Raw genomic sequence first — 26,150 nt, 5'->3', positions numbered from 1 at the left:
CCCCAAGCTATGGAGGGCAACTCCTATTTTATCCCACAAAGGCCTAGCCCGGGAGCACTTCCAGGTAAGACTGGATCCCCACAAAGTAGGGCTCCCTAGTCCCCCCAGCACCCCCTGGTGGCACCCATGGAACCCAACAGGGCTGAGCCAACAAACTCCAAGTCTTGCGATGCCTTGTGGGAATCCATGGCAATGTCGTAACCCAGTGGGGGGGCTGCCATCTAGTACCCTGGGGAGATGAAGCCACATGCTGGTCGTCTCCCCCTGCCCTTCCATGCTTTGGGGGTCCCAGCTGGTGCCCCTCACACTGTGTATAGAAGGTCCACCATTCATAATGCTCATCAGAACAAAAATACCAAACCATGAAGTCCAAGGAGCTCTCAGCAGACCCTTGAAGAGAATCTTCTCTTAACCGTTTAGCATCAGGGAGTCTCAGGCTCACGAAGATTTTTCTGTCTGTGATAAATAAGCAAGGATTGTTTAAGAGATGAGCTTTGGTCAATCCAACCTTGAAAGGACCCCGTAAGATTACTGGTTGATACTGGTTTGAGTCAGTCCACTTTAAAGTATGTAGACACGTCTGTAGAACGCAGTAAGTGACCCTGAGTCCCATCAGCGAGAATGTATTCCATTATTCAGGTTTAGTTCAGTAAATGTTCTTGCCCATAATTTCCATGCCATCACCTAAATGCTAAAGATGCTCTCGTATCTTCATATCTGTAAAAGCTTTGACCGAACAAACACTTGTTAGCCCATTTATGGAAACACAACTTTCTCAGTGTGTGCCAGAGGCATCTTGGTTCAATTAATGTCTCATCTACTTGCTGGAGTCCTGAGAATGTTGGCATTGAACCAGGGATCAGGAGGAACATGGGGGTCACACTTGTTTTTTACCCATCAAGACCTCTGTGATTAAATTGTGGTACGGCAAAGGTCAGAGCAAGGGGATCAAAGAGCTTTGAGTGTTCCTAGGGGCACAGTGGTCTCAAGAATTATGAAACAAGAAATCTGGAAACACCAGGGGATCTTCTTAGAGTTGGCACTTCCAGATGAGAAGGGCCTTGGTCAGGGTTGGTAACCGAGAATGCAGCAGATCTTCTGCTGAAATGGAACACCCTGCTGGAAGGAAAATCGTCTCAGCTGAGCTCCACCAATCAGTAGGTGCCCTCTGGGGGATTGGCCATCGGGTCTGCAGGCCCCCCCATGTTTGGGATGGTCTGGTAGTTCATGTCCTGTTAGAAGGCACAGACCTTTAAAGGTACAAGAAGCTGGTCTATGGTAGAGTGGCCAGAAGGAAGTAAAAGGTGTCTAAGAGCATGAGGCACAAGACTCTCTGGTCCCGTGAGGCAAAAATGGTAAACTCTTGGGCAGAACTTCAAGAACTGTGACTAGTGGAGACCTGGATGCTGCTCATCATCTGCTTAATATCATCCCTATGGTGCAGCATGGAGGTGGCAGCATCGTTATCATGATATGGAGACAGGAGGGTCAGAGTTGAGGGAAGGGTGAATGCAGCCAACTCCAGAATATTCTGATCACATCATCATCATCATAATAAGAAGAAGAAGAAGAAGAAGAAGAAGACATTCCTAGAATAGAGGATGGAGCTAGCATCATCATCACCATCATAATAAGAAGATATTCCTAGACTGATGCATGGTGGTGGGAGCATCAAGCTATCTGACTGAGCAGAATGGAGGGACAGACGAACGCAGGCATAGAAACCATGAGCTCTCTGTGTTTAATTATTATTCTTTTGTTTTTTATTAAATAATCCATGCATATTGCTTTTCATTGTTTTGCTTTATTTGCACGTAAAGAGATGATCCCAGAGTGACGGATGTGTGTGTCCTCAGTGCGCTACCATTGGCCGGCTCCTGTCACTCCCCCACTGTGATTGGTTCTGCAGACCGAGCCTCTACTGCAGATGCAAGCAGAAACAGACTGAGGCGCACCGAGAAGTCACAAGGTGAGAGAAATGAGGCCAAACAAGTGAATAAGCCCACCACAGTGGGGTGGTCCTGACCTTTACAATGCCCCACTCAAGCACACTTGAACCCAAAACCTGCTGCTGGCCAAAGTGCCAACAGTTCACACGTTCTGAGAAGAACTCCTTCTTAAACCACAAAAGTAGACGATCCCAGAGGGGCTCACCCTGTTTGTGGTGGAGCTGGTGATGGTGGTGGTTGGCTGTTGTTTTTTATTCTTTTCCAGTTGTGTAATAGTTAATAATTAGCAATGAGGAGCCAAACAGTTTCTCACTGAACTTTGTCAACCGAATGATCGGCAGAGCCGTGCGTCACGACGGTGTTATAAATGGAGTCCGGGCACTGGAATGGTCCTTCACTGACAGGCAGCAGGCAGAGGAGCACCTGGAGCTCACACAGCAGGACATCAGCAGCACACCTGCCGGCCACCAACACCTCCACACGGCTGTAAGTACCACAGAGTCAGTGGGCGCTCTCAGGGGGGATTTGACCGCCATTGAGTCTGCAGACATCCCCTCTGTTTGAGATGGTCTGGTAGCTCATGTTCTGTTAGACAGCAGTGGCCTCTGAAGGTGCAAGGAGCCGAGGCGTCTTCATGAGTCGGCATATGAGGGCCGCCTATGAGTTCAGTTCTGTAAGACATCAACATCAGGGTGGGAGGGGGTGCTTGCTGTTTGCTATGTAGGCGCTATAAAATAGAGAACTTTATCAGATGTCTGGTTAATCCCCATGTGAGTCATCAGTGTGAAAGGTGATATCAAGATGAAGCCTGATAAGCTGCTTTGTAAGTGCTCAGTGCAAAGACGCTCTATAAAAAATGTCTATTTGCTTTATAAATCCGTCCAGGGTGCTCATTGTGAAAGACGCTATATAATATGAACCTCATTGTGAAAAGGAATATCAAGATAAAGCTTGAAGGGTGACATAGTGGTGGTGCTGCTGCTATCTTGCAATAAGTCCAGGTGCTCCCTGCATGGAGTTTGATTGTTCTCTCCATGTCAGAGTCTGGGTTTCATCCGGCTGCTCCGGTTTTCCTTCACACTCCAAACACTTGCAGGTTAGATGGACTGGGGGTGCTAAACTGGCCCTGATGCTCGTGTGTTCATCCTGTGGTGGGCCAGCGTCCTGCCCTGGGACCCTGCGCTTGCTGGGATGGACTCATCTCCCCTGACACCCTGCTGTGTATCAGTGGTTTGGGAAGATGAATGGATAAACCTTGATTAGCTGCACCGTAAGTGCTCATTGTGAAAGGCACTATATGTGATAAACGTTCACTAGACGCTTTGTAAATCTGTATATAAGCACATCGTGAAAGGCGCTATATCAAAAAATTGGCTACACAGGGTTTAGTCCATTTGTAAATGATGATTGTGAAAGGCACTATATAAAAATCAGCTCTACTCCTGTTAATCAGTTTGTAGATGCTACTTGTGAAAGGCGCAATATACAATAAACTTCGATTAGATGCTTTGTAAGCAGGCAGATTTGTTTTTGAGAAAGGCGCTATATGATAAAAATCGGCTATAGTTTTGAAATTTGTTTCTAAGCGGTCATTTTAAAAGGCACTATTATAACATAAACCTTCACGAGATACTTTCTAAACCGGTGTAGTTGTTCATTGTGAAAGGCGCTATATAAAAATCGGCTATGCTTTTTTAAAAATCAGTACATAGGTGCTCATCGTAAAGGCGCTATATAAAATAATCCTTGATTAGATGCTTTGTAAATTTGTATGTCTGTGCCTTGAGTATGAAATTAACTTTGACTGGGTGTGTTTTAAACCGGCATATCGGTTCTGGTGAAAGGCCTTGTATAATAAAAATTGGCTAGAAATGTTATAAATCAGTTGGTGAGTGGGCATCGCGAAAGGCGCTATATATGAAATTGGGTCATTTTTTGGTCAGAGTGTAAATTGCTCATTGCGAAAGGCGCTATATAAGATCAACCTTGTCTAACTGCGTTGTATGCCTGCGTCTTTGCTCATTTGAATGAATCTCTATAAAAATTGGCTCTAAGTGATTTTTAATAAGTTTGCAAGTGCTTCACTAGATGATTTGCAAATGTGTATATCTGAACATTGTCAAAGGCACTAAATTAAAAAAATGGCTATAAGCTTTTTTAAACAGTTTATACGTGTGCATTGCAAAAAGGCGCTATATAAGAAATTGGTTCTGTTTCTTTGAACTGTTTGTAAGTGCTCACTGTGAAATATAAAATACCCCTTGGCTGGGTGATGTAAACTTCCATATTAGTTCATTGTGAAAGGCACTATATAACACAGGGGTCCCCAACTTTGGTCCCAGATGGCCGCAGTGGCTGCAAGCTTTCATTCTAACCCTTTTCTTAATTAGTGACCTGTTTTTGCTGCTCATTAACTCCTTTACCCTTCATTTTAATTGACTTGTTTGTTAAGATTTGTTCCTCTGAGTTACTTCATTTCTTTCCTTAAATGGCCCCCCAAACAGAAATGAAATGTGAAGCCAGTAAGTCAACAGAAGACCACTTAAGTCAGGGCCTCAGACTTCAATCAGTTGCCTAATTAGGTGTCGACTCTGGTCGTTAATTGAACCCGTTCTTTAAGTCCATGGCTTGTTTCTGCTCTCGTGTCCGAGATTGTGGATTTCCTCTTTTCTAAGAGCTCTGTTTGGGGTCCTGAGCAGAGCAACATCCCTGAGGCCCTCATCGTTCTTTATTTTCAGATATTGTATGATGGACACCAGTTGTTTTGGCTCATTTTCTATCTTATGACTGTTTGGCTGCTAATTAAGGAAAACGAAACAATTAAGGGGTCCGAGTCTTCAAGAACAAATCAAATAAAATGAATGTAAAAGAAGTTAATTAGGGGCAAAAACAGGTCAGTCATTAAGAAAAGGGTTAGAATGAAAAGCCTGTAGCCACGGTGGTCCTCCAGGACTGGAGTTGGGGACCCCTGCTTCATGATATATCAGTGGTCTCCAACTCCGGTCCCGGTGGGCCGTAGGTTTTTCATTTTAACCCTTTTCTTAATAAGTGACCTGTTTTTGCCCCTAATTAACTTCTTTTGAATTCATTTTAATTGACTTGCTCTTGAAGACTCGGACCCCTTCGTTATTTCTTTTTCCTTTATTAGCAGCTGTGGTGGGTTCAGCCTGGACACAAACAGGTAGACACAGAAGGTCCCATAATCGCACGCATTTATTTATAAAGTCCAGCACACAACACAGCACCCAGGCACCAAACACCCTTGTTCAAGTCGGATCTCTCCCTTCCGGATGTCTCCTCCTGCCTTTCCTCCTCTCCTCCCGACTCCGGTTTGTCTACTGGAGGGAGGAGGCCTCTTTTATAGCCACCCGGATGTACTCCAGGTGCTCTGTGATGGTCTTCCGGCGGCACTTCCTGGTGTACCGGAAATGCCGCATGAGCACCCAGAAGCACTCCAGGTGTCCCTGGAATTCCTTCCAGTGGCACTTCTGGGTGTGGCGGAAGTGCTGACATCAAGGGCTCCACAATCTTCTGGGTGGACCCCCCTATCCCCTGTGGTGGCCTGGGCCCCAATAGGGCTTAGTTTCCATGCTCAGTTCCCGTGGCCCCCATACAGACCAGGGTGGCTGCCCTCTTGTGGTCCAGGCGGAGGTAGAGTCCCACTCTTGGTCCTTCTAGGTATCCTGGCCGGGCCGTCCACCACACAGCCAAACAATAATGAGATAGAAAATGAACCAAAACATGAGCAGCAAACTGTGGCCATCACATCTGAAAATAAAGAAAGGTGAGGGTCTCAGGACTGCTGATCTGCTCAGGACCCCAAACAGAGCTCTTAGAAAAGAGAAAATCCACAATCTCGGACATGTCTGCTATAACACAATGAGAGCAGAAACAAGCCATGGAATTAAAGAACGGGTTCAATTAACAACCTAATTAAGCAACTGATTGGAGTTTGAGGCCCTGACTCAGGTGGTCTTCTGTTGACTTACTGGCTTCACATTTCATTTCTGTTTGGGGGCCATTTAAGGAAAGAAATGAAGTAACTCAGAGGAACAAATCTTAAAAAAACAAGTCAATTAAAATCAATTCAAAAGAAGTTAATTACTTACCTGCAGCCACTGGGGCCCTCCAGGACTGGAGTTGTGGACCCCTGGCATGAAGTTTCACTACTTGCCTTCTAAAGTGCTTGTGGATGCTCGCTGTGACAGGTGAGCTTCAAATACAGTAATGACAGTCGTAGTAGTCGCCGTGCGCTGCCACGTGTACGGAGTGCAGTTAACTTCTCACTGAACAGGTTTATCGGTTTATGAGTATAAAAATGTCCGCCCTTGTCCGATTACACATACAGCAGATTGCTGCTCTCCACCGCCATGACACACACAGTTTCCACCAGGAACGTCTCTGTGTTCAGGAGGACGTGCTGTCAGCTGTCACTCTGGTTTCTGTTCTGTGCGCTTCCATACGGTGGAGGACAGCAGGGTGCGCTCAAGTGCACTGCCCGGATGGAAGGCCAAGGAGCCGTCTGGAAGTTGGAGGTCCTGTCGCAGATGTGATGTTAAAGGGGGTCCAGAGAAGGTCAAACAACTGACTGTTAGTCCCTCGGGCCACTCAGAATCAGCCATGGTCCGGCCAAATAATGTGCTTCACAGCTCCTGAGGGGTCAGGAATGACCCAAAACCAGGGGGCCCTGGCAGCAGGCTTGTGCTGCCCTTTAAAAAGACCTTCCTGCCATCAGCCAGCTGAGCTTGAGGTCAGGAGTGGAGTGGAGGCAAAGGGCTTTTCTGACAAAAGAGATGGAGGAAGAAGAGGAGGAAATTCCAGTGCTAGTGGTGACCAAGGGAGGAGATGGAGGAGGAGGAAGGACGATTGTCACCTGCATACATATATTGTATATTAAGGAGTCAGGCCCCCCAAGAAACCTTCTCCTTCAATAAATTCTCTGGGTCAGTTTATATTCGGAACTGACTCAAGAGCACCTCCTAGTGGTCACAATGCATGTATATTATACATATATGCATTATATTGATGTGCATTTGTATCCAAGTGGCCTCCATGTTTGCTGTTGTGCCTGTGAATATGTGCTTGTGTTTTGTGCAACTCAATTCAATGTGTAGTCATAAAAACTGTTAGGGACAGTAGGGACACCATCAGTAAGAGAATTGGGACACCAGAGGGCGACACAGTCATGAACACCATCAGTAACAGAGAAGAAGCCCAAGAGAGTGACATAGTCAGAGATATGGTCACTAACAGCGCTCAGACACTAGAGGGCGACGTATTCAGAAACACCATCAGTTACAGAGTCGAGACCTTAGAGGGCGACATGGTCAGGGATATGGGCAGTGACAGAGTCGAGACACTAGAGGGCGACACAGTCATGAACACCATCAGTAACAGAGTCGAGACACTAGAGGGTGTCTTAATCAGGGAGATGTTCAGTAACAGAGTTGAGACACTAGAGGGCAACATAGTCAGGGATGTGGGCAGTGAAAGAGTCGAGACACTAGAGGGCGATGTATTCACAGATACCATCAGTAACAGATTTTAGACCTTAGAGGGTAACATAGTCAGGGATACGGTCACTAACAGCACTCAGACACCAGAGGGCGACATATTCAGAAACACCATCAGTAACAGAGTCGAGACCTTAGAGGGCGACATGGTCAAGGATATGGGCAGTGACAGAGTTCGTACACTAGAGGGCGATGTATTCACAGATACCATCAGTAACAGATTTAAGACCTTAGAGGGTGTCTTAATCAGGGAGATGTTCAGTAACAGAGTTGAGACACTAGAGTGCAACATAGTCAGTGATGTGGGCAGTGAAAGAGTCGAGACACTAGAGGGCGACACAGTCATGAACACCATCAGTAACAGAGTCGAGACCCTACAGCAGGGGTGGGCAATGTCAGTCCTGGAGGGCCGTAGCGGCTGCAGGTTTTCATTCCAACAAAGTTACTTAATTAGAAGCCAAACCTTGCCAATCTCAGACCTTATTTAATGTTATGGCTTGTTAGTCGACAATGTTAAGTTCTTATATTGTAGATTTTTTTGTTCCTTTCCAAGGATATCACCCAAATGATTTGAAGCCTAAAATGGATCATTTTCAGTCTGCCATATTTCCCTATGAAGTGTTTTATTAAACTAGATAGTGCAGGATGAATCCACAAAGGTATAAATGGAATCAAGTTAGATAGAGAACTGCTGGCACCTTTGTCATTTGCATCATATTACTAATAATACTAATAAGGAGCCATTAAAAACAGTGCTGCAATAAGCTATAAAGGGTGGGGAACCTGAACAAGCTTCAAAATGACATTTGAGCAGTAAGGGTTTATTAGCAGTAATTAACTTCTCTTTAAGAAACTGCATTGAAACAAAAACCTGACACCACAGCGGCCCCCCAAGACCGACATTACCCACCCCTGCCCTAGAGGGTGACACAGTCATGAACACCATCAGTAAGAGAGAAGAAACCCTAGGGGGTGACATAGTCAAGGATATGGGCAGTCAGAGAGTTGAGACACTAGAGGGCGACATACTCACGAATGCCATTGTTTCAATGCTCTTATAATAATAACAACACTAATCTGAAATTTGCCCAAATGTCCTCCTCTTCTCCAGGTGCCCCCCGAGCTTCCATCAACATGGTTGGACTCAAGCCTTCAGACATTCCTCCAACCCCCGGGGTGAAGTTCCTGAGTGCCGGGACTGCTGCCTGCATCGCCGACCTCTTCACGTTCCCGCTGGACACCGCCAAAGTCAGGCTGCAGGTAAAAGGCCGGAGATGGGGAGCCAGGCTGTGTGGGCAGGGTGGTCCGATGGCCGAGTCACTTCATTAGTAAATACAGACACAGCTGGGCTTTGTTCAAACTCAACACAAGCCTCTTAAACCAGCAGTAATCACATTGTCAAAGTGTTAAGACCATCAGCCCAGGATGGAATTCACAATTTCATATTCAGAATTTTTTTTTCCTTCTCTTTTTTAGCATACAGTGGGGTCAGAGAGTATTCAGACCCCTTCACTTTCTGCACACTTTATTGTGTTGTAAAATTAATTCTAAATAAATACATTTGCAGTTTTTGCCCATTAATCTACACTCATCCATTCAACCCGCTATATCCTATCTACAGGGTCACGGGGGTCTGCTGGAGCCAATCCCAGCCAACACGGGGCGCAAAGCAGGAAACAAACCCCAGGTAGGGTGCCAGCCCACCTCAGGGCACACACACACACACACCAAGCACACACCTAATCTACACTCAATAACCCATAATGACAAAGTGACAACATGTGACCACAAAGGATTGTAAATGTATTAAAAAATCAAAACCTCGAATTCCTGAAATTATTAATACAATTAACCTGACACTTCGCAGAGCCCCACTGGCAGTGTCACATGTTCCTGTAGAAGTTTCCACAAGCTTTGCACACCTGACAGTTGATCCCATTCTTACTGGCGGACCCTTGGCAGCTCCATTAGACTGGAAGGGTCTTAGGGTCTGGGCCACCCAACAGACTTGTCCTGAAGCCACTCCAGCATTGCCTTGGCTCTATGCTTTGGGTCATTGTCACGATGAATGGTGGACTGTCACCCCCCAGTGTGAGGTTGTGTGGACTCCAGAGCAGATATTCAACAAGGACCTCTCTGTCGATGGCTGAATTCATCCTGATCTCAATTCTGCCCAGTCTGCCTGTCACCAATTGCCTGATGCTGCTGCCACCACCTCACTGTGCCAGAGGGATGGCATTATTAGGCAGGTGGTGAGCAGTGCTTGGTCTTCACCAGACATATTGTTTGGAGTTCTGCCCAAAGGGATCCATTTTTGTATCATTGGAGTAGAGGATTTTTTTTTCCCTCGTGCCGTTAAGAGTCTTCTGAATGCCGTCAAATGCTTTCAATTCAAGAGTGTCTCACTACTCTACCAAAAATGTCTTCTTCTTCCGAAGCACTGTTAGGATGATCATTGGGTTCTTGGTGACCTCCCTGGCCAAGACCCGTCATGCCCGGTTACTTAGTTTGAATGGATTGTCAACTCTAGGAAGAGTCCAAGTGGTTCCAAATGTCTTCTATTTTACGGTTCTTGGCTTCCACTAAAAGCTTTAGAAGTGGTTTGATCCCCTTGCCCACAAAGAGACCCCCTTGGACTTCATCATTTGGTTTTCGTGTTGACACGTAGCACATATTGAGGACCTTCTATGCACGGAGACACATGTAGCTTTCTTAATGACGTCCAGTCCGCTCAGGTGGCCACAGGTGGACTCCAGTCAAGTTCTTGAAACATCTCAAGGAGACCTGAAGCAAACAAGAGGCACCTGAGCCTGATTTTCAATAAACTTTTGTTAGAACATTAGAACAATGGAGTTGTGAACAGGCCATTCAACCCAACAAAGCTCGTCAGTCCTGCCCACTTCATTCTTCTAAAAAAAATCAAGTCCAGTTCTGAAAGTCCCTAAAGTCCTCTTGTCTACCATGTGACTTGGTCGCTTATTCCAAGTGTCACCTGAAAACGTGTCTCCACTTTGTCATTATGAGTCACTGAGTGGAGGCCGATGTGCCGAAATGGCAAACGCTTCCACTTTTATAAAGAATGCAGAATGTGGGGCTCAGTACTTTCTGAACCCACTGCAGTTCCTTCAGACCTAAACTTAGTTTAAAGTATACATCGATCCACCACAACATTAAGACCACCTGCCTAATATCACGTAGGACCCCCCTCGTGCCCACCAAAACGGCTCTGATCCATAGTCCGAGGTATGGACTCCACAAGACCTCTGAAGGTGCCCTGTGGCATCTGCACCAAGATGTTCACAGCAGATGTGGGGGTCTTCATGGATCAGATTTGTTTTTTTTCAGCACATCCCATCATGAGATCTGTGGAATTTGGGGGCCAAGTCAACACCTTGAACTCCTTTTTCATGTTCCTCAAACCGTTCCTTAACGACTTCCCCCTGCAGTGGCCAATATTGGTAGCGTTTGGGACGACGTGCTTCGGAAGTCTTGGCCGCCTTATTCACGACTTTTGGGACGGGCGAAGTTTCGCCACCCTTGCAAATCCCTGAAACACAAAATGGAAGTAAAGTGTGACTAAAGGTGTGGGTGGGGTCCAAATGAATGAGGGGGTGGGGCCAGACCTCAGGGGAGGTCCCAGTTGGTCAATGGGCTGTCCTTCCCTCTTGCCTCACCTACTTGCCTCCTTTGCGCCATACTGCATGAAGTTCTGAAGTCTGGACGTGTCCTCAAGGCTGAATAAAAAGATTTCACCTTTGCCAAATCAGCCGGCAAATGTTAGTAAAAAAGTTTCACCCTTAACGTCCATCCATTCATCCATTATCCAAACCACTATATCCTAACACATGGTCACGAGGGTCTGCTGGAGCCAATCCTAGCCAGCACAGGGCGCAAGGCAGGAAACAAACCCCGGGCAGGGTGCCAGCCCACCTCAGGGCACACCCACACACCAAGCACACACGAGGGACAATTTAGGACTGCCAATGCACCTAACCTTCATGTCTTTGGACTGTGGGAAGAAACCCACGCAGACACGGGGAGAACATGCAAACTCCACACAGGGAGGACCCAGGAATCGAAGTCAGGTCTCCTAACTGCATGGCAGCATTGCTGCCCACCGCGCCGCCCTTAACGTATTATTATTTTTATTTTTTTTCTGGCAGATTCAAGGAGAAAAAACAGCTGTGGAAGCCGCAAAAAACATCCGCTACAGAGGAGTGTTTGGAACGATCACGACCATGATTAAAACTGAAGGCCCGAGGAGTCTCTACAACGGTCTGGTGGCCGGGCTGCAGCGCCAGATGGGCTTTGCGTCCATTCGAATCGGACTCTATGACACGGTCAAGCAGTTCTACATGAACGGCAGGGAGAGTAAGCCGCCCTCTTCTCTAATCCATGACCCTCGTGGCGGAGAGGCTTGTTGGGGTCTCCTATTTGGAATATCATTTGCATCTCTACAGCAGGGGTCCCCGAACTCAGTCCTGATGGACCACAGTGGCTTCAGGCTTTCATCCTAACCGTTTTCTTAATGAGTGGCCAGTTTCTGCTGCTAATTAACTCCTTTTGCGTTATTTGTAATTGACTTGCTGTTTAAGGTGCAGACCCCTGAATTCTTTTCTTTTTTCCTTAACTGAGCAGATGTTCTTCCTCAATATGGAAGCCACGAAGGGGGACGCACAACCCTGACGGCGTCCAGACGAGAGGACGAGCGTCTGCTCTGTGAATTCCAATTTTAAAGGCGGCCATGTTGTGTTTCTTGCAGATGCCAGCATTGGGATCAGGATCTTGGCAGGGTGCACCACGGGAGCGATGGCCGTGTCCGTCGCTCAGCCTACCGACGTGGTAAAGGTCAGGTTTCAGGCTCAGATGAACCTCCGGGGCGTACAGAGGAGATACAAAGGCACGCTCCACGCGTACAAAACCATCTTCCTAGAAGAAGGAGTCCGAGGGCTTTGGAAAGGTAAGAGCAGCAGGGTAATGAGCTGAGCGGGCGCGGGGATTTGCCCAGTGGGTCTGAAATACATGAGAGGAGTTCTAGAACAGCAAGGAACTGCAAACACCTCAAGCTGTAGGTTCTCGAAACCACCGTCACAGAGGAATTGCAAATGACCGATTTACTCCAGGGTAGGGAAGACAATGGTGAAGGTCCGAGGAGTCCATTCCGGTTTACAACCAAGCAGAAAGTAAACTGCCACGTGTACAGCATAGGATTAAATTTTATGAAAGAGCTGAAACAATATTCATCAGTTTGAAAATTACGTGGTAACTGCAACTAACAAAAGAGGACACAATGCGACACGTTCACAATGGCTTATGGGTAGTTTGAACACACACAGCGCACCACTCTGTCCTTAATTTAGTTGTAGCCAAGGCCAAGTGCACATGGACGCTCCTCTGTGGGGTCGCACCATTGCTGTACAACGCACCATAGCGAGATTGTTTGGGGCAGACGGGGAGCAACCTGCTGAAATCCACCAAAGGATGTTGGCTTGTGCAGATCTGGTAAGCCATTTGGGTATCCATCTTCCGCAAACTTTACGTACCCCTATGGCGTGTGCAGATCCACAGCTGATGTCCAAATGTGCAGCAACAGCGGACAACGTAATCCATCGGCCTTCTCCCATGAAGACATGCGCCATATCGATGTGGGCTTCTGTGTACAAAGTTGACGGTCAACCAGATCGAGCTTCGTCGGTTACTCGCGTTCCTCTTTTAACTGTCCGACCCATTTATCAACTTATCGCTGAGCTGCTGTTTTCACTTCCCTGCTGAGTCAACGTCCTTCGGTGAACTTCGGCAGATTTCACTCACTACGCCGGTCAGTAAAACAACGATGCAGTCCCGCTGTGAAGTACCCGTCGATAATAGCAACCATAATTCCAGGTCAGGTAAGTGAACACTTCGGATTCCTCCATTTAGGAATTTTGTGCAAATTATCCATGGTTAGAGTGAGGTGACGGATGTGAAGAGCTGAGGATCATCCCCGGTCGGGCGGGTCATAACATCAGTAGGAGGGTCGGATATAAAGGGCTCCGTATTCCAGGACAGACATGCTGACATTTGTATTTTTGTTTCAGGCACTTTGCCCAACATCACGAGGAACGCCATTGTGAACTGTGCCGAACTGGTAACCTATGACATTATCAAGGAGGCCATCCTGAAGCACAATCTAATGACAGGTAAGGTGGGTCACTCAGCTGTTCATGTATTTTGTGAATCCTTTAACCTTCGTCTGCTGAATTCTCGGTGGTCCCAGGAGTCAGCAGATGATCAGACACCAACAACATCGCTAATGTAGTGAAGGAGAGACACTGCAGGCGGCCAGGCCATGTACTGCAGACGGGCAAAAACGGACAACCATGTGTTGGTGGACATTAGGAAAAAGAAGGAGAGGGAGACCCCTGAGCACCTGGACAAAGACTATGGAGGAAGAGATGAAAGAAATTACGAACATTAGAACAATCTGGACGAGAGCGGGCCATTCAGACCAACAAAGCTCGCCAGTCCTATCCACTCATTTCTTCCAAAAAAACATCAAGTCGAGTTTTGAAAGTCCCTAACGTCTACCACCCTACTTGGCAGCTTATTCCAAGTGTCTGTCGTTCTCCGTGTACACGAAAAGACCCTCACCTCGTATTTGGTTGCACAACCTTTGGAGTTTTCAGTCACTGCCTGGGAATGCTGGGAAACTGCTAGGGAAACAGATCACACACGGTTCTTTGATAGATTACAACTAAATTTCCTTGTTTCTTCTTCTATAATGCGCTACCGTGGTTGTCCGCTTGTCTGTCCAGGATTTTAAATCACCTGAAGCTCGCAAACCGCTTGACCCCTTGACCTGAAATTTGGTACACGTACAGTGGGATGCAAAAGTTTGGGCAACCTTGTTAATAGTCATTATTTTCCTTTATAAATCGTTGGTTGTTACGATAAAAAATGTCAGTTAAATATATCATATAGGAGACACACACAGTGATATTTGAGAAGTGAAATGAAGTTAATTGGATTTACAGAAAGTGTGCAATAATTGTTCAAACAAAATCAGGCAGGTGCATAAATTTGGGCACCGTTGTCATTTTATTGATTCCCAAAACTTTTCGAACTAATTATTGGAACTCCAATTGGCTTGGTAAGCTCAGTGACCCCTGACCTACATACACAGGTGAATCCGAGTATTTAAGGGGGTCCATTGTAAGTTTCCCTCCTCCTTTCATTTTCTCTGAAGAGTAGCAACATGGGGGTCACAAAACAACTCTCAAATGACCTGAAGACAAAGATTGTTCACCATCATGGTTTAGGGGAAGGATACAGAAAGATGTCCCAGAGATTGAAGCTGTCTGTTTCCACAGTTAGGAACATATTGAGGAAATGGAAGACCACAGGCTCAGTTCAAGTTAAGGCTCAAGTGGCAGACCAAGAAAGATTTCGGATAGACAGAAGCGACGAATGGTGAGAACAGTCAGAGTCAACCCACAGACCAGCACCAAAGACCTACAACATCATCTTGCAGCAGATGGAGTCACTGGGCATCGTTCAACCATTCGGCACTTTACACAAGGAGATGCTGTATGCGAGAGTGATGCAGAGGAAGCACAAACAGAGCCGCTTGAGGTCTGCTCAAGCACATTTGGACAAGCCAGCTTCATTTTGGAATAAGGTGCTGTGGACTGATGAAACTAAAATGGAGTTATTTGGGCATAACAAGGGCGTTATGCATGGAGGAAAAAGAACACAGCATTCCAAGAAAACACCTGCTACCTACAGTCAAATATGGTGCTGGTTCCATCATGCTGTGGGGCTGTGTGGCCAGTGCAGGGACTGGGAATCTTGTCAAAGTTGAGGGACGCATGGATTCCACTCAGTATCAGCAGATTCTGGAGACCAATGTCCAGGAATCAGTGACAAAGCTGAAGCTGCGCCCGCCGGGGCTGGATCTCTCAACAAGACAACGACCAAACACTGCTCAAAATCCACTAAGGCATTCATGCAGAGGAACAAGTCCAACGTTCTGGAATGGCCATCTCAGTGCCCAGACCTGAATATAATTGAAAATCTGTGGTGTGAGTTAAAGAGAGCTGTCCATGCTCGGAAGCCATCAAACCTGAATGAACTCGAGATGTTTTGTAAAGAGGAATGGTCCAAAATACCTTCAACCACAATCCAGACTCTCATTGGAACCTACAGGAAGCGTTTAGAGGCTGGAATTTCTGCAAAAGGCGGATCTACTAAATATTGATTTCATTTCTTTTTTGTGGTGCCCACATTTATGCACCTGCCTGATTTTGTTTGAACAATTATTGCACACTTTCTGTAAATCCAATAAACTTCATTTCACTTCTCAAATATCACGGTGTGTGTCTCCTATATGATATATTTAACTGACATTTGTTATCGTAACAACCAACGATTTATACAGGAAAATAATGACTATTAATAAGGTTGCCCAAACTTTTGCATCCCACTGTATATTACGTGACGTCTACTATCCGATTTCAGGGTGATGATTGACCTCCAAGGTTATTCCTCTTTTTATTTTTATTTTATCGTAGAATCAACTCTCGGCAGTGGCCAGCAGGGTGGCTGCACCTTCGCCGTCACATCCCCTACCTCTTCATATTGTAGCAACCCGTGGTTGAGTGTTGAAGTTTTCGGAGCCGAACTCTGCCGTGCACTTCCCCCAAGCTATCGGCTAGCGGAATGCCAGCGTCATGCACGCAGCTGTACCCAGCTCATTAAGTAGGCGAGCACTCGTGTCCCATACACCGCACGACTCCGAGTGTCTCCGTAATAATTGCATAGATGAAATCTAGCAACACACAGCTCTGTCCTTTTGTATCTCTTTATTAGAGCAGATAGTCAGAAACAAAGCCATTGCCAAGGCCATTTCTGAAGACATCTTTCTCATTGATGGTAACTGTTACACTTATTATACTTGGGCTACAAATGTCCCAAACCCCCCAAGCAACTGCAACACAATACACATATACATTCCCAATACAAAAGGAAATCGACTGCCTTGCTTGCCCAGCGCAAACAGTGAACGTTACAGAATTACCCACAATGCACCATGCCGCCAGCGCTGACTGCCGGGTCATTACAATATCTTAAATCATTCTTGAGGCAGATTGAAGACGTAAGTGCCAGCTCAAGTGAAAAATGAAGGAAAACATACTAAGTAATTGAAAAACAAACTCTGACTTAATCAGTTTTAATGAGAAAAGACGGCAATGAAAGAAGAGAAGCAGCGGGCCGCTAGGGTGGAGAAGAGAAGAGCCGCTCAGGAAGGAACAAGCGCATCAACCTCTGAGCCAACGAATGATAAACGTACAGAGAAAGAGGAGGAAGACTATAAGTCAAGTGGATTCACTGCACGTTATCATTAGGGTTCACCGACAAAAGCGCGATAGACATATGCGCCCCGACAAAACCGCGACGGACAAATGAGCGCCGACAAACCCGCTAACTGGTTTTTCCACAAATGCACGCCGACAAAATCGCGAGAAAGGCCAAGAGAGCGGGACGCGTACGTGCGCATTATGTACACATTATGTGCTAGGTTATAACTGTCACAACTGCTGATGGCATGCCACGAACAAATAACTCAGTCGAGGGTTGGCATAACGCGTCGTATACAAAGCGGAATTACCAGCAGCCAGGCAGCCAGCAAGTCTAAATACGCTCAACTATCAAGACGTCCTACATATGCAGGGTGTGATCTTAAGGACTATCTGCGTGCCGTGCTGATGGCATGCCGCGTCTCATAATATTGACTTCTAAAATAAACATTATTATATATGCTTTAAACTAGTAATTCATATTTAATGAAACTTTCGCGTTTTAATCAGCGCTATTTTGTCGGCGCTCATATGTCTATCGCGCAAATGTTAGAGCAGTGCGCCGTTACTGTTTTTTTTTTAATATTTTATGATGAAAGTAGCTCTTCTATTAATTGACTGAATGAATTAATGTATGTGCACCTCACGATTTTACAGCATCTCACACAAATGAGTACACCCCCTCACATTTCTGTAAATATTTTATGATATCTTTTCATGGGACAGCACTGAAGATACGACACTTTAATACAATGTCCAGTGGTCCGTGTACAGCTTGTATCACAGTGTCAATCTGCTGTCCCCTCAAAATAACTCAACACACAGCCATTAATGTCTAAACCGCTGGCAACAAAAGTGAGTACACCACTAAGTGACAAATGTCCAAATTGTGCCCAATTAGCCATTTTCCCTCCCCGGTGTCTCATGTGACTCTGAGGTGTGAATGGAGAGCAGGTGTGTTAAAGTTGGTGTTATCGCCCTCACACTCTCTCACACTGGTCACTGGAAGTTCAACATGGCACCTCATGGCAAAGAACTCTCTGAGGATCTGAAAAAAGAGAATTGTTGCTCTACATAAAGATGGCCGAGGCTACAAGAAGATGGCCAACACCCTGAAACTAAGCTGCAGCACGGTGGCCCAGACCATACAGCGACAGGTTTAACAGGACAGGCCTCGCTATAGTCGACCAAAGAAGTTGAGTACACGTGCTCAGTGTCATATCTAGAGGGTGTCTTTTGAAAATAGACGTATGAGTGCTGCCAGCATTGCTGCAGAGGTTGAAGGTCAGCCTGTCAGTGCTCAGACCATACGTCCACCGCACACGCCATCAAAATGGTCTGCATGGCTGTCGTCCCAGAAAGAAGCCTCTTCTAAAGATGATGCACAAGAAAGACAAGCAGCAGACTAAGGACATGGATTACTGGAACTGATGAGACCAAGATTAACTTATTTGGTTAAACGTGTGTGGTGGCAACCAGGTGAGGAGTACAAAGACAAGTGTGGCTTACCTACAGTCAGGCATGGTGGTGTGAGTGTCATGGTTTGGGGCTGCATGAGTGCTGCCGGCACTGGGGAGTTACAGTTACATTGAGAGAACCATGAATGCCAACATCTACTGTGACATACTGAAGCAGAGCGTGATCCCCTCCCTTTGGAAACTGAACATGATAAGGACCCCAAACACACCTCCGAGACGACCACTGAGGGTAAAGGTGCTGGACTGGCCAAGCATGTCTCCAGACATAAACCCTATTGAGCCTCCTCAAACGATAGGTGGAGGAGGTGCCCAGAGGGGACTGGGTGGTCTCATGGTCTGGAATCCCTACAGATTTTATTTTTTCTCCAGCCGTCTGGAGTTTTTGTTTTTCTGTCCCCTGGCCATTGAACCTTACTCTTATTCGATGTTAATGTTGATTTATTTTTTATAATTATGTCTTTCATCTTTCTATTCTTTAATATGTAAAGCACTTTGAGCTACTGTTTGTATGAAAATGTGCTATATAAATAAATGTTGTTGTTGTTGTTGTTGTTGAGTGCAAGGTCTCGAACATCCAGCAGCTCCGTGATGTCGTCATGGAGGAGTGGAAGAGGATTCCAGTGGCCACCAGTGAAGCTCTTGTGAACTCCAATGCCCAAGAGAGTTAAGGCAGTGCTGGAAAATAATGTTGGGCGGCCACACAAAATATTGACGCTTTGGGCACAATTTGGACATTTGTCACTTAGGGGTGGACTCACTTTTGCTGCCAGCGGTTAAGACATTAATGGCTGCGTGTTGAGTTATTGTGAGGGGACAGCAGACCGACACTGTGATACGAGCTGTACGCGGACCACGTAACATTGTGTCAAAGTGTCACATCTTCAGTGTTGTCCCATTAAAAGATAGAATAAAATATTTACAGAAATGGGACGGGTGTACTGACTTTTATGAGATACTGTATGTAGTCACATATAACCACGAGAATTGTATTTTTTGCTTTTTAGTTAATAAGTGTATTCACTGCACGTTATCGTTACAGCAGTCCGCCGTTACTGGTATTCTATATTACATTATTCTGACATCTGTTGAAACGGAGCAAATGAACTTTAAATATAACAAAAAAAAACAGCAAGTTACCTGAAACTGGAAACTGGAACAAGAAAACAAACAGACTTACTTACCTCTGTAGTCACACAATCATTCCTCCACCGAAATCTTGCCGTCTTTTTCAGCTTGGAGGCTTCTGCCATACACTGCTTTTCAACAATAGTTTTCAGATGGTAAAAATCAATTATTCAAAGTGGAAATGGAGACCCGTAATATGTGCCATCCATTACTGGCAAACTAACAGGAAGTAGAGCTAAACATCGATGTGTCACTTCCCAACGTCGTGAGAAGGGCTAACTGCACCGAAAATCAGTAACAACAACAGCAGAGTAAACGGTTTCTGGACGCCTCTGCCCGTTGCTTTCAGCGACTTCATCTGTTGAAGATTAGACAGGATTGGAACGCCTACTTGCCCCACCTCTCGAAGCCGATTGGTCATTTGGTTTTATTGGGCACAGTGAACGTGTGGCTGTGAAATGAAACGGGCCAAGAGCTCCAAGCAGACCCCAAGAGAAATGCAATGCTTTTAGCTTTACAGTTCGTCGAGACAATCGAACGGAATTAAAAGACGACGCGCCTTTGTATCGCATGTCACATTAGACTAACGCTTTCCTTTCTTGTTTTTTTTTTTTTTTGGACAGACAACTTGCCCTGCCACTTTGTTTCAGCGTTTGGAGCCGGGTTCTGTACCACGGTGGTGGCCTCGCCAGTAGATGTCGTCAAAACCCGCTATATGAATTCGCCCCCGGGCCAATACACGAGTGCCATCAACTGTGCCTGGAGGATGCTCACCAGAGAGGGGCCGACGGCGTTTTACAAAGGGTAAGTCCACCCAGAGGTCACGACCATGCTGCCCTGAAGGGCACTTAACACCTCTGAGGAAGAGGATGCCAGGGGCAAAGACACAGCCAGGATGGCACAAGACAGGATTTAAGCTTATGAAGTGCATTCAGAACGTCTTCAGACCCATTCACTTCCTGCACATTTTACGGTGTTGCTGATTTCATTTTAAACGGCTACATTTGCCATTGTTGCTCATCCATCGACACTCAAAAGCCCATAATGACAAAGTGAAAACGTGTGGCCTGAAAGGTTTGTAAATTTATTCAAAATCATACACTGAAATTTCTCTTTCATATAAGTAATTAGACCCCTAATTCGGTACTTTGCCGAAACCCCTTTGCCTACAAAAATGGCAAATGTACCCGTTTAAAATTAAATCTACAACACGACAAAGTGTGCAGCCAGTGAAGAGGAATGAACACTTTCTGAGTCCACTGTAACTGCTATAAAGTCTGGCTATCAGTAACTGAATATGGCCTGAACACGTGCCAGGCATGTGCTGGGCCAAATTTACCACCCTCTGGAGTGCCTTGTGACCCTGGGCTGAGCAGGTGCCACACCAGGAAGAACCTCAGTGAAGTTTAAGGACTAGGAGATGAAAGGTGCCCAAATAGGTTGGGGGAAAACCGTGGAGACCTTAAGCTCCTTGGTGGGACTCGGGCTTGGAATTCTATACAATTACGATTAAACCCGAGTCTGGTTCAGAGTGACGTGTACCGATATGCTTCATAGGGTTGAGCCCGAATAACTCTTGGGGACAACAGTACTCAATGCCAGGGTATAAGAAATATCAGGGAATATGGCCAACTCTGTTGATTGATTGGTTGTGAGTGAAAGATGATCAGTTTAATGTGCGTTGGCACCAGTCTCTCCCACCATTCCATTACAAAGTGGCCGTATGATGCACTTTTGCCACTCACAATAGGGCGGACGCGCTGACGTATCGTGTCGACTGGGCAACACAGTGAATGAGGCGTCTATCTATATATGTCTGTGGTTGTACCGCGTTTGCCATTACGGATGTAATGAGAAGTCGAGCCAATTGAGCCCTGTTATTGGCTAATGACAAAGATCACATTATGCAAGCTGTCCGAAGAAAGGGCCTGAGTGGCCTTAAAAGCTTGCAGATTGTAATCTTTGTCGTTGGCCAATAAAAGGGCTTGACGGAATTTTCACATTTTTCTAAATATTTTATGATATCTTTTCATGGGACAGCACTGAAGATACGACACTTTAATACAATGTCCAGTGGTCCGTGTACAGCTTGTATCACAGTGTCAATCTGCTATCCCATCAAAATAACTCAACACACAGCCATTAATGTCTAAACCGCTGGCAACAAAAGTGAGTACACCACTAAGTGACAAATGTCCAAATTGTGCCCAATTACCCATTTTCCCTCCCCGGTGTCATGTGACTCTCAGGTGTGAATGGAGAGCAGGTGTGTTAAAGTTGGTGTTATCGCCCTCACACTCTCTCACACTGGTCACTGGAAGTTCAACATGGCACCTCATGGCAAAGAACTCTCTGAGGATCTGAGAAAAGAGAATTGTTGCTCTACATAAAGATGGCCGAGGCTACAAGAAGATGGCCAACACCCTGAAACTGAGCTGCAGCACGGTGGCCCAGACCATACAGCGACAGGTTTAACAGGACAGGCCTCGCTATAGTCGACCAAAGAAGTTGAGTGAACGTGCTCAGTGTCATATCCAGAGGTTGTCTTTTGAAAATTGACTTATGAGTGCTGCCAGTATTGCTGCAGAGGTCAGCCTGGCAGTGCTCAGACCATATGCCCACTGCCCACTGCATCAAATTGGTCTGCATGGCTGTCATCCCAGAAGGAAGCCTCTTGTAAAGATGATGCACAAGAACGACAAGCAGACTAAGGACATGGATTACTGGAACCAAGTCCTGTGGTCCGATGAGACCAAGATAAACGTATTTGGTTCAGATGGTGTCAAGCGTGTGTGGTGGCAACCAGGTGAGGAGTACAAAGACAAGTGTGTCTCGCCTACAGTCAGGCATGGTGGTGTGAGTGTCATGGTTTGGGGCTGCATGAGTGCACTGGAGAGTTACGGTTACATTGAGAGAACCATGAATGCCAACATCTACTGTGACATACTGAAGCAGAGCGTGATCCCCTCCCTTAAGAAACTGAACATGATAAGGAACCCAAACACACCTCCGAGACGACCACTGAGGGTAAAGGTGCTGGACTGGCCAAGCGTGTCTCCAGACCTAAACCTTATTGAGCATCTGTGGGGAAGGTGGAGAAGCGCAAGGTCTCGAACATCCAGCAGCTCCGTGATGTCGTCATGGAGGAGTGGAAGAGGATTCCAGTGGCCACCAGTGAAGCTCGTGTGAACTCCAATGCCCAAGAGAGAAATATGGAAAATAATGGTGGGTGGCCACACAAAATATTGACACTTTGGACATTTATCACTTAGGGGTGGACTCATTTTTGTTGCCAGCGGTTTAGACATTAATGGCTGTGTGTTGAGTTGTTTTGAGGGGACAGCACTGTGTACTGACTTTTGTGGGATACTGTAAATGCAAATCACACTGCTCTTCACTACTACTGTTAAAACTATAATGCGGCTCCTCAAATCTACTGTTTGCTTTCTGTTAAATATTTATTCATTAATCAATCTGCACTTTATATTGTAATTTGCACCATTTGTCCCACCAGAAGATGATTTATGTTGTAAATAGCAAGCAAGAATACAATTACACACGACCCACATCAAGGGTGCCCTTGCAATGCCAGCTTCTGACGGACCTAATGATTTTTTTCTTTGTTTCTGTCGTGTCTTCCTTTTTTCAAGGTTTGTCCCGTCATTCCTGAGGCTGGGCTCCTGGAACATTGTGATGTTTGTGTCTTACGAACAACTGAAGCGAGCCATGATGAAGTCCAAGCAGTCCATGGAATACGTGGCGTGAAGACGGGCGTCTGCAGAATCTGCCTGTCCTGCTAGAATTTGATCCAAACAGACACACGGAGACAGACTTCAAACGGAACAAAAACAAAAAAAAAGGGAATTCAGGTCGTTTTGATTTAGACCACGTTAGAAATTAAAATTCGGAGGGCGGACCAGAAATGATCCGTAAGCACTTTCAATCCCTCACGCCATTCGGAGCCGGTAGTGGAGTAGATAATCAGCACCCTCGCCCTGGATGTGTGTGTTTGAACCTGAGATGGGAAACTGACGGTGGAGACGAGTGAAGACGCGAGGCCATCTTCATAATGCAGGAGACGGAGCGAGACCACAAAGCACTTTAAGGGGACTGCAGGAAGGTGGGTGTCACCTGGTGGGCAGTGGGCTGACCACGGTTACACAGTTCAATTAGCCGCTGGCCTGACAGTCACCATTTAGATCTTCCTGTGCAAACCAACCAGTCACAAAGATGAGACTAACAACAGGCAAGCCACATGCGAGCCAAAGGCCTGCGTCTCGTTTTCATCCGACACGACGGTAAAGCACTGCAGCGATTAATTAAAGTGTTTAATTAGCATCCTTATTTAAGGTTTTAAAACGTGAAAAAGAAAACTCTAACCTTATATTTATTTATTCATACAGTGAGTGAATAATAAAAAAAAATATTTATACAAATATCACTGGTTTCTTTTGTGTTTTTTAAAATTAAACAAATTAATATGGCGGTTAGGCAGTCCTGCTTGGATTCAGAGTGACAATTCAAACAACCCAAAATACGATGAGGCAGCCATTGGCGCCAATAGAATTCAAAAAGCAAAAAACACTGAAATAACCAGGAAGTGCGGTCACAAATGATTCTGATTGGTGGTCAGCAGTAACAAGCTGAACAAAGAAATGGACATAAAAAAAGGACTTGGCAGACCCTGAATGACCAGCGTCAAGTTGGGGCTCAGTCCGTCTTTAATATTTTCCTAACTTCATCAGCGCAAATCTGAATCTGTTCCTCGGAGAGTTGCAGTCAGGGCAGCTGATGGAACGGTCCTTACAGATGACACTGCAGTTGTGACCCAATGGCCTGGCTACTTTGAGCAGCTGTTTAAAGCTGATCCTCCGATCAGGTTGCTGGACATCTGTGGATCCGCGGTTCTTGAGGCTGATCTTCCAATTAGCGGTGAACCCCCCCAGTCTCACTGAGATGAGGGTAGGGAAGGCTGCAGGGATCTGTGGTATCCATGGGTGAACTTCTCCAGGCTGGAGGTGAGGGTGTCCTCCTGGCATTGCCAGCAATCTCTGCTTCTATTTGGGAGATGGGCATCATCCCAACTGACTGGAAAAACTGGACTTGTCGTCCCTATCTGGAAAAGGAAGAGTGATCACCTGGATTGCGGCAACCACAGGGTGGTAACACTGCCCTTGGTACTGGGTAAGGTCCTTGCTAGGATCGTCCACAATAGGATCTTTGATCACTTGTTCACCTACCAGCAACTAGATCAGTCTGGTTTTACGACTAAGAAGTCGACCATTGACCACATCCTGGCACTGAGGATTCTCATGGAGCACAGATGCAAATATCAGCAGAGTTTCTTAGTGGCCTGTGTCGATTTTTGTAATGCTTTTCACTCAGTTGATTGAGCTACTCTGTGGGACATCCTAAGACTTTGTGGGATCCCCCTGAAGGTTGCTGGATATCATGGCTGGCCTGTACACTGGTACTGTGAGTGCTATGCATAGTGGAAGAGACAGACCCTCTGCGTTTTTCCCAGTTGATTCTGGGGTTCGTCAGCGTTGCGTTCTGCTCCTACTCTGTTCAATGCTTGCATGGACTGGTTGCTGGGCAGAGACGTGGGGTCCTGTGGCTGTGGGGCAGTGAAGAGATATTCACGGATTTTGACTTTACCGATGATGCTGTGATCTTCGCGGAGGCAATGGAGGCTCTGATTGGGGGTCTCGAGAGACTAAGCAAGGAGTCGGAGTGTCTGGGCATGTGAGGGTTCTGATAAAAACCAAGAGCCAGGCCTTTAATGACCTCTTGGGCACAGGCATTAGCATAGTTTCTGTCTGCAGAGAGAGTGTCGAGAGATTTACTTACCTTGGCAGTGACATTCATGTCTCTGGTGACTCTTTCTATGAAGCCAGTAGACAGACTGGGAGAGAATGGGGGGGGGTCATGAGGTCACTGATAAGGGGTGTGGGGCACTCCCGATATTCATGCAAAAGGTCGAAGGTCCAAGTCTTTACAGTCCCGGTGCTTCCTGTTTTGCTATATGGTTGCGAGACATGGACACTATCCAGTGACCTGAGACGAAGACTGGACTCCTTCATGTGTGTCTCTCCCTTGAGTACCGCTGGTTTGACTATGTGTTGCTCACGGAGTCCCGAAAGAGGCACATCCAACTCATTGTTGACGACCAGAGTGACTGGATCAGGCCAAAGGGATGCCCACATAACACCTGGCTGCGGCAGATAGAGGGTCATTTCCGGAGGTGGAGACTGGACTCCGTGGCTACATCAGGGGTTGCCAACTGGGATCCTAACCTGTTTCATCGTGTGGTGTAGCAGTGCAGGCTCCCCAACCTCACCTGACCTGCTGGAAGGAGAATGAATGCCTGAAGTGTGCGTTACTTTGTTTATTTTGTGGTATTTATTGCCATCTAGTGGATAAAAGCAAACAAACCACTATAAGCATTTTTTTCTTAGGTTGACAAATATTCTTCTAGTTCCTGACGTCAACTTTTGTTGACATACAACTTAATGGTTGAGTGATACTTGAGAAATTGGAGTTAGGAACACTACACTCACCGACTTACCAACCAGCGTGGAAAGGGAATCAAGAAAAAGCAGTGCAGAGCAGAGTGGAATTCTTACTTGAGTGTCTGGCCAACATGCAACACACTGCCACTCTCCGGATATCAGAACTGAGCGTAGCAGTCTGTACGACAGATGGGTATTGTCAACGAAGGAGACAAAAAATAAATTACATAAAAAAAAT

General features: G+C 46.1%; 1 protein-coding gene across 1 annotated transcript; it reads left to right on the top strand.

The window, feature by feature from the left end:
- The first annotated feature begins 2,305 nt into the window (after window positions 1–2,305).
- ucp1 (uncoupling protein 1) lies at window positions 2,306–23,366 on the top strand. The gene is made up of 7 exons (XM_039750176.1): window positions 2,306–2,435; window positions 8,574–8,722; window positions 11,626–11,833; window positions 12,225–12,422; window positions 13,540–13,641; window positions 20,024–20,204; window positions 23,051–23,366. The coding sequence occupies exons 2-7, from the start codon at window positions 8,597–8,599 to the stop codon at window positions 23,163–23,165; spliced, it is 930 nt and encodes a 309-aa protein (XP_039606110.1). The 5' UTR covers window positions 2,306–2,435; window positions 8,574–8,596; the 3' UTR covers window positions 23,166–23,366.
- Window positions 23,367–26,150: the final 2,784 nt, after the last annotated feature.

This window comes from Polypterus senegalus, chromosome 4, assembly GCF_016835505.1.
Source record: "Polypterus senegalus isolate Bchr_013 chromosome 4, ASM1683550v1, whole genome shotgun sequence".
Classification (NCBI taxonomy): Eukaryota; Metazoa; Chordata; class Cladistia; order Polypteriformes; family Polypteridae; genus Polypterus; species Polypterus senegalus.
Note: the sequence above shows the minus strand (reverse complement) of the source record. Positions and strands in the feature narration are given on the sequence as shown.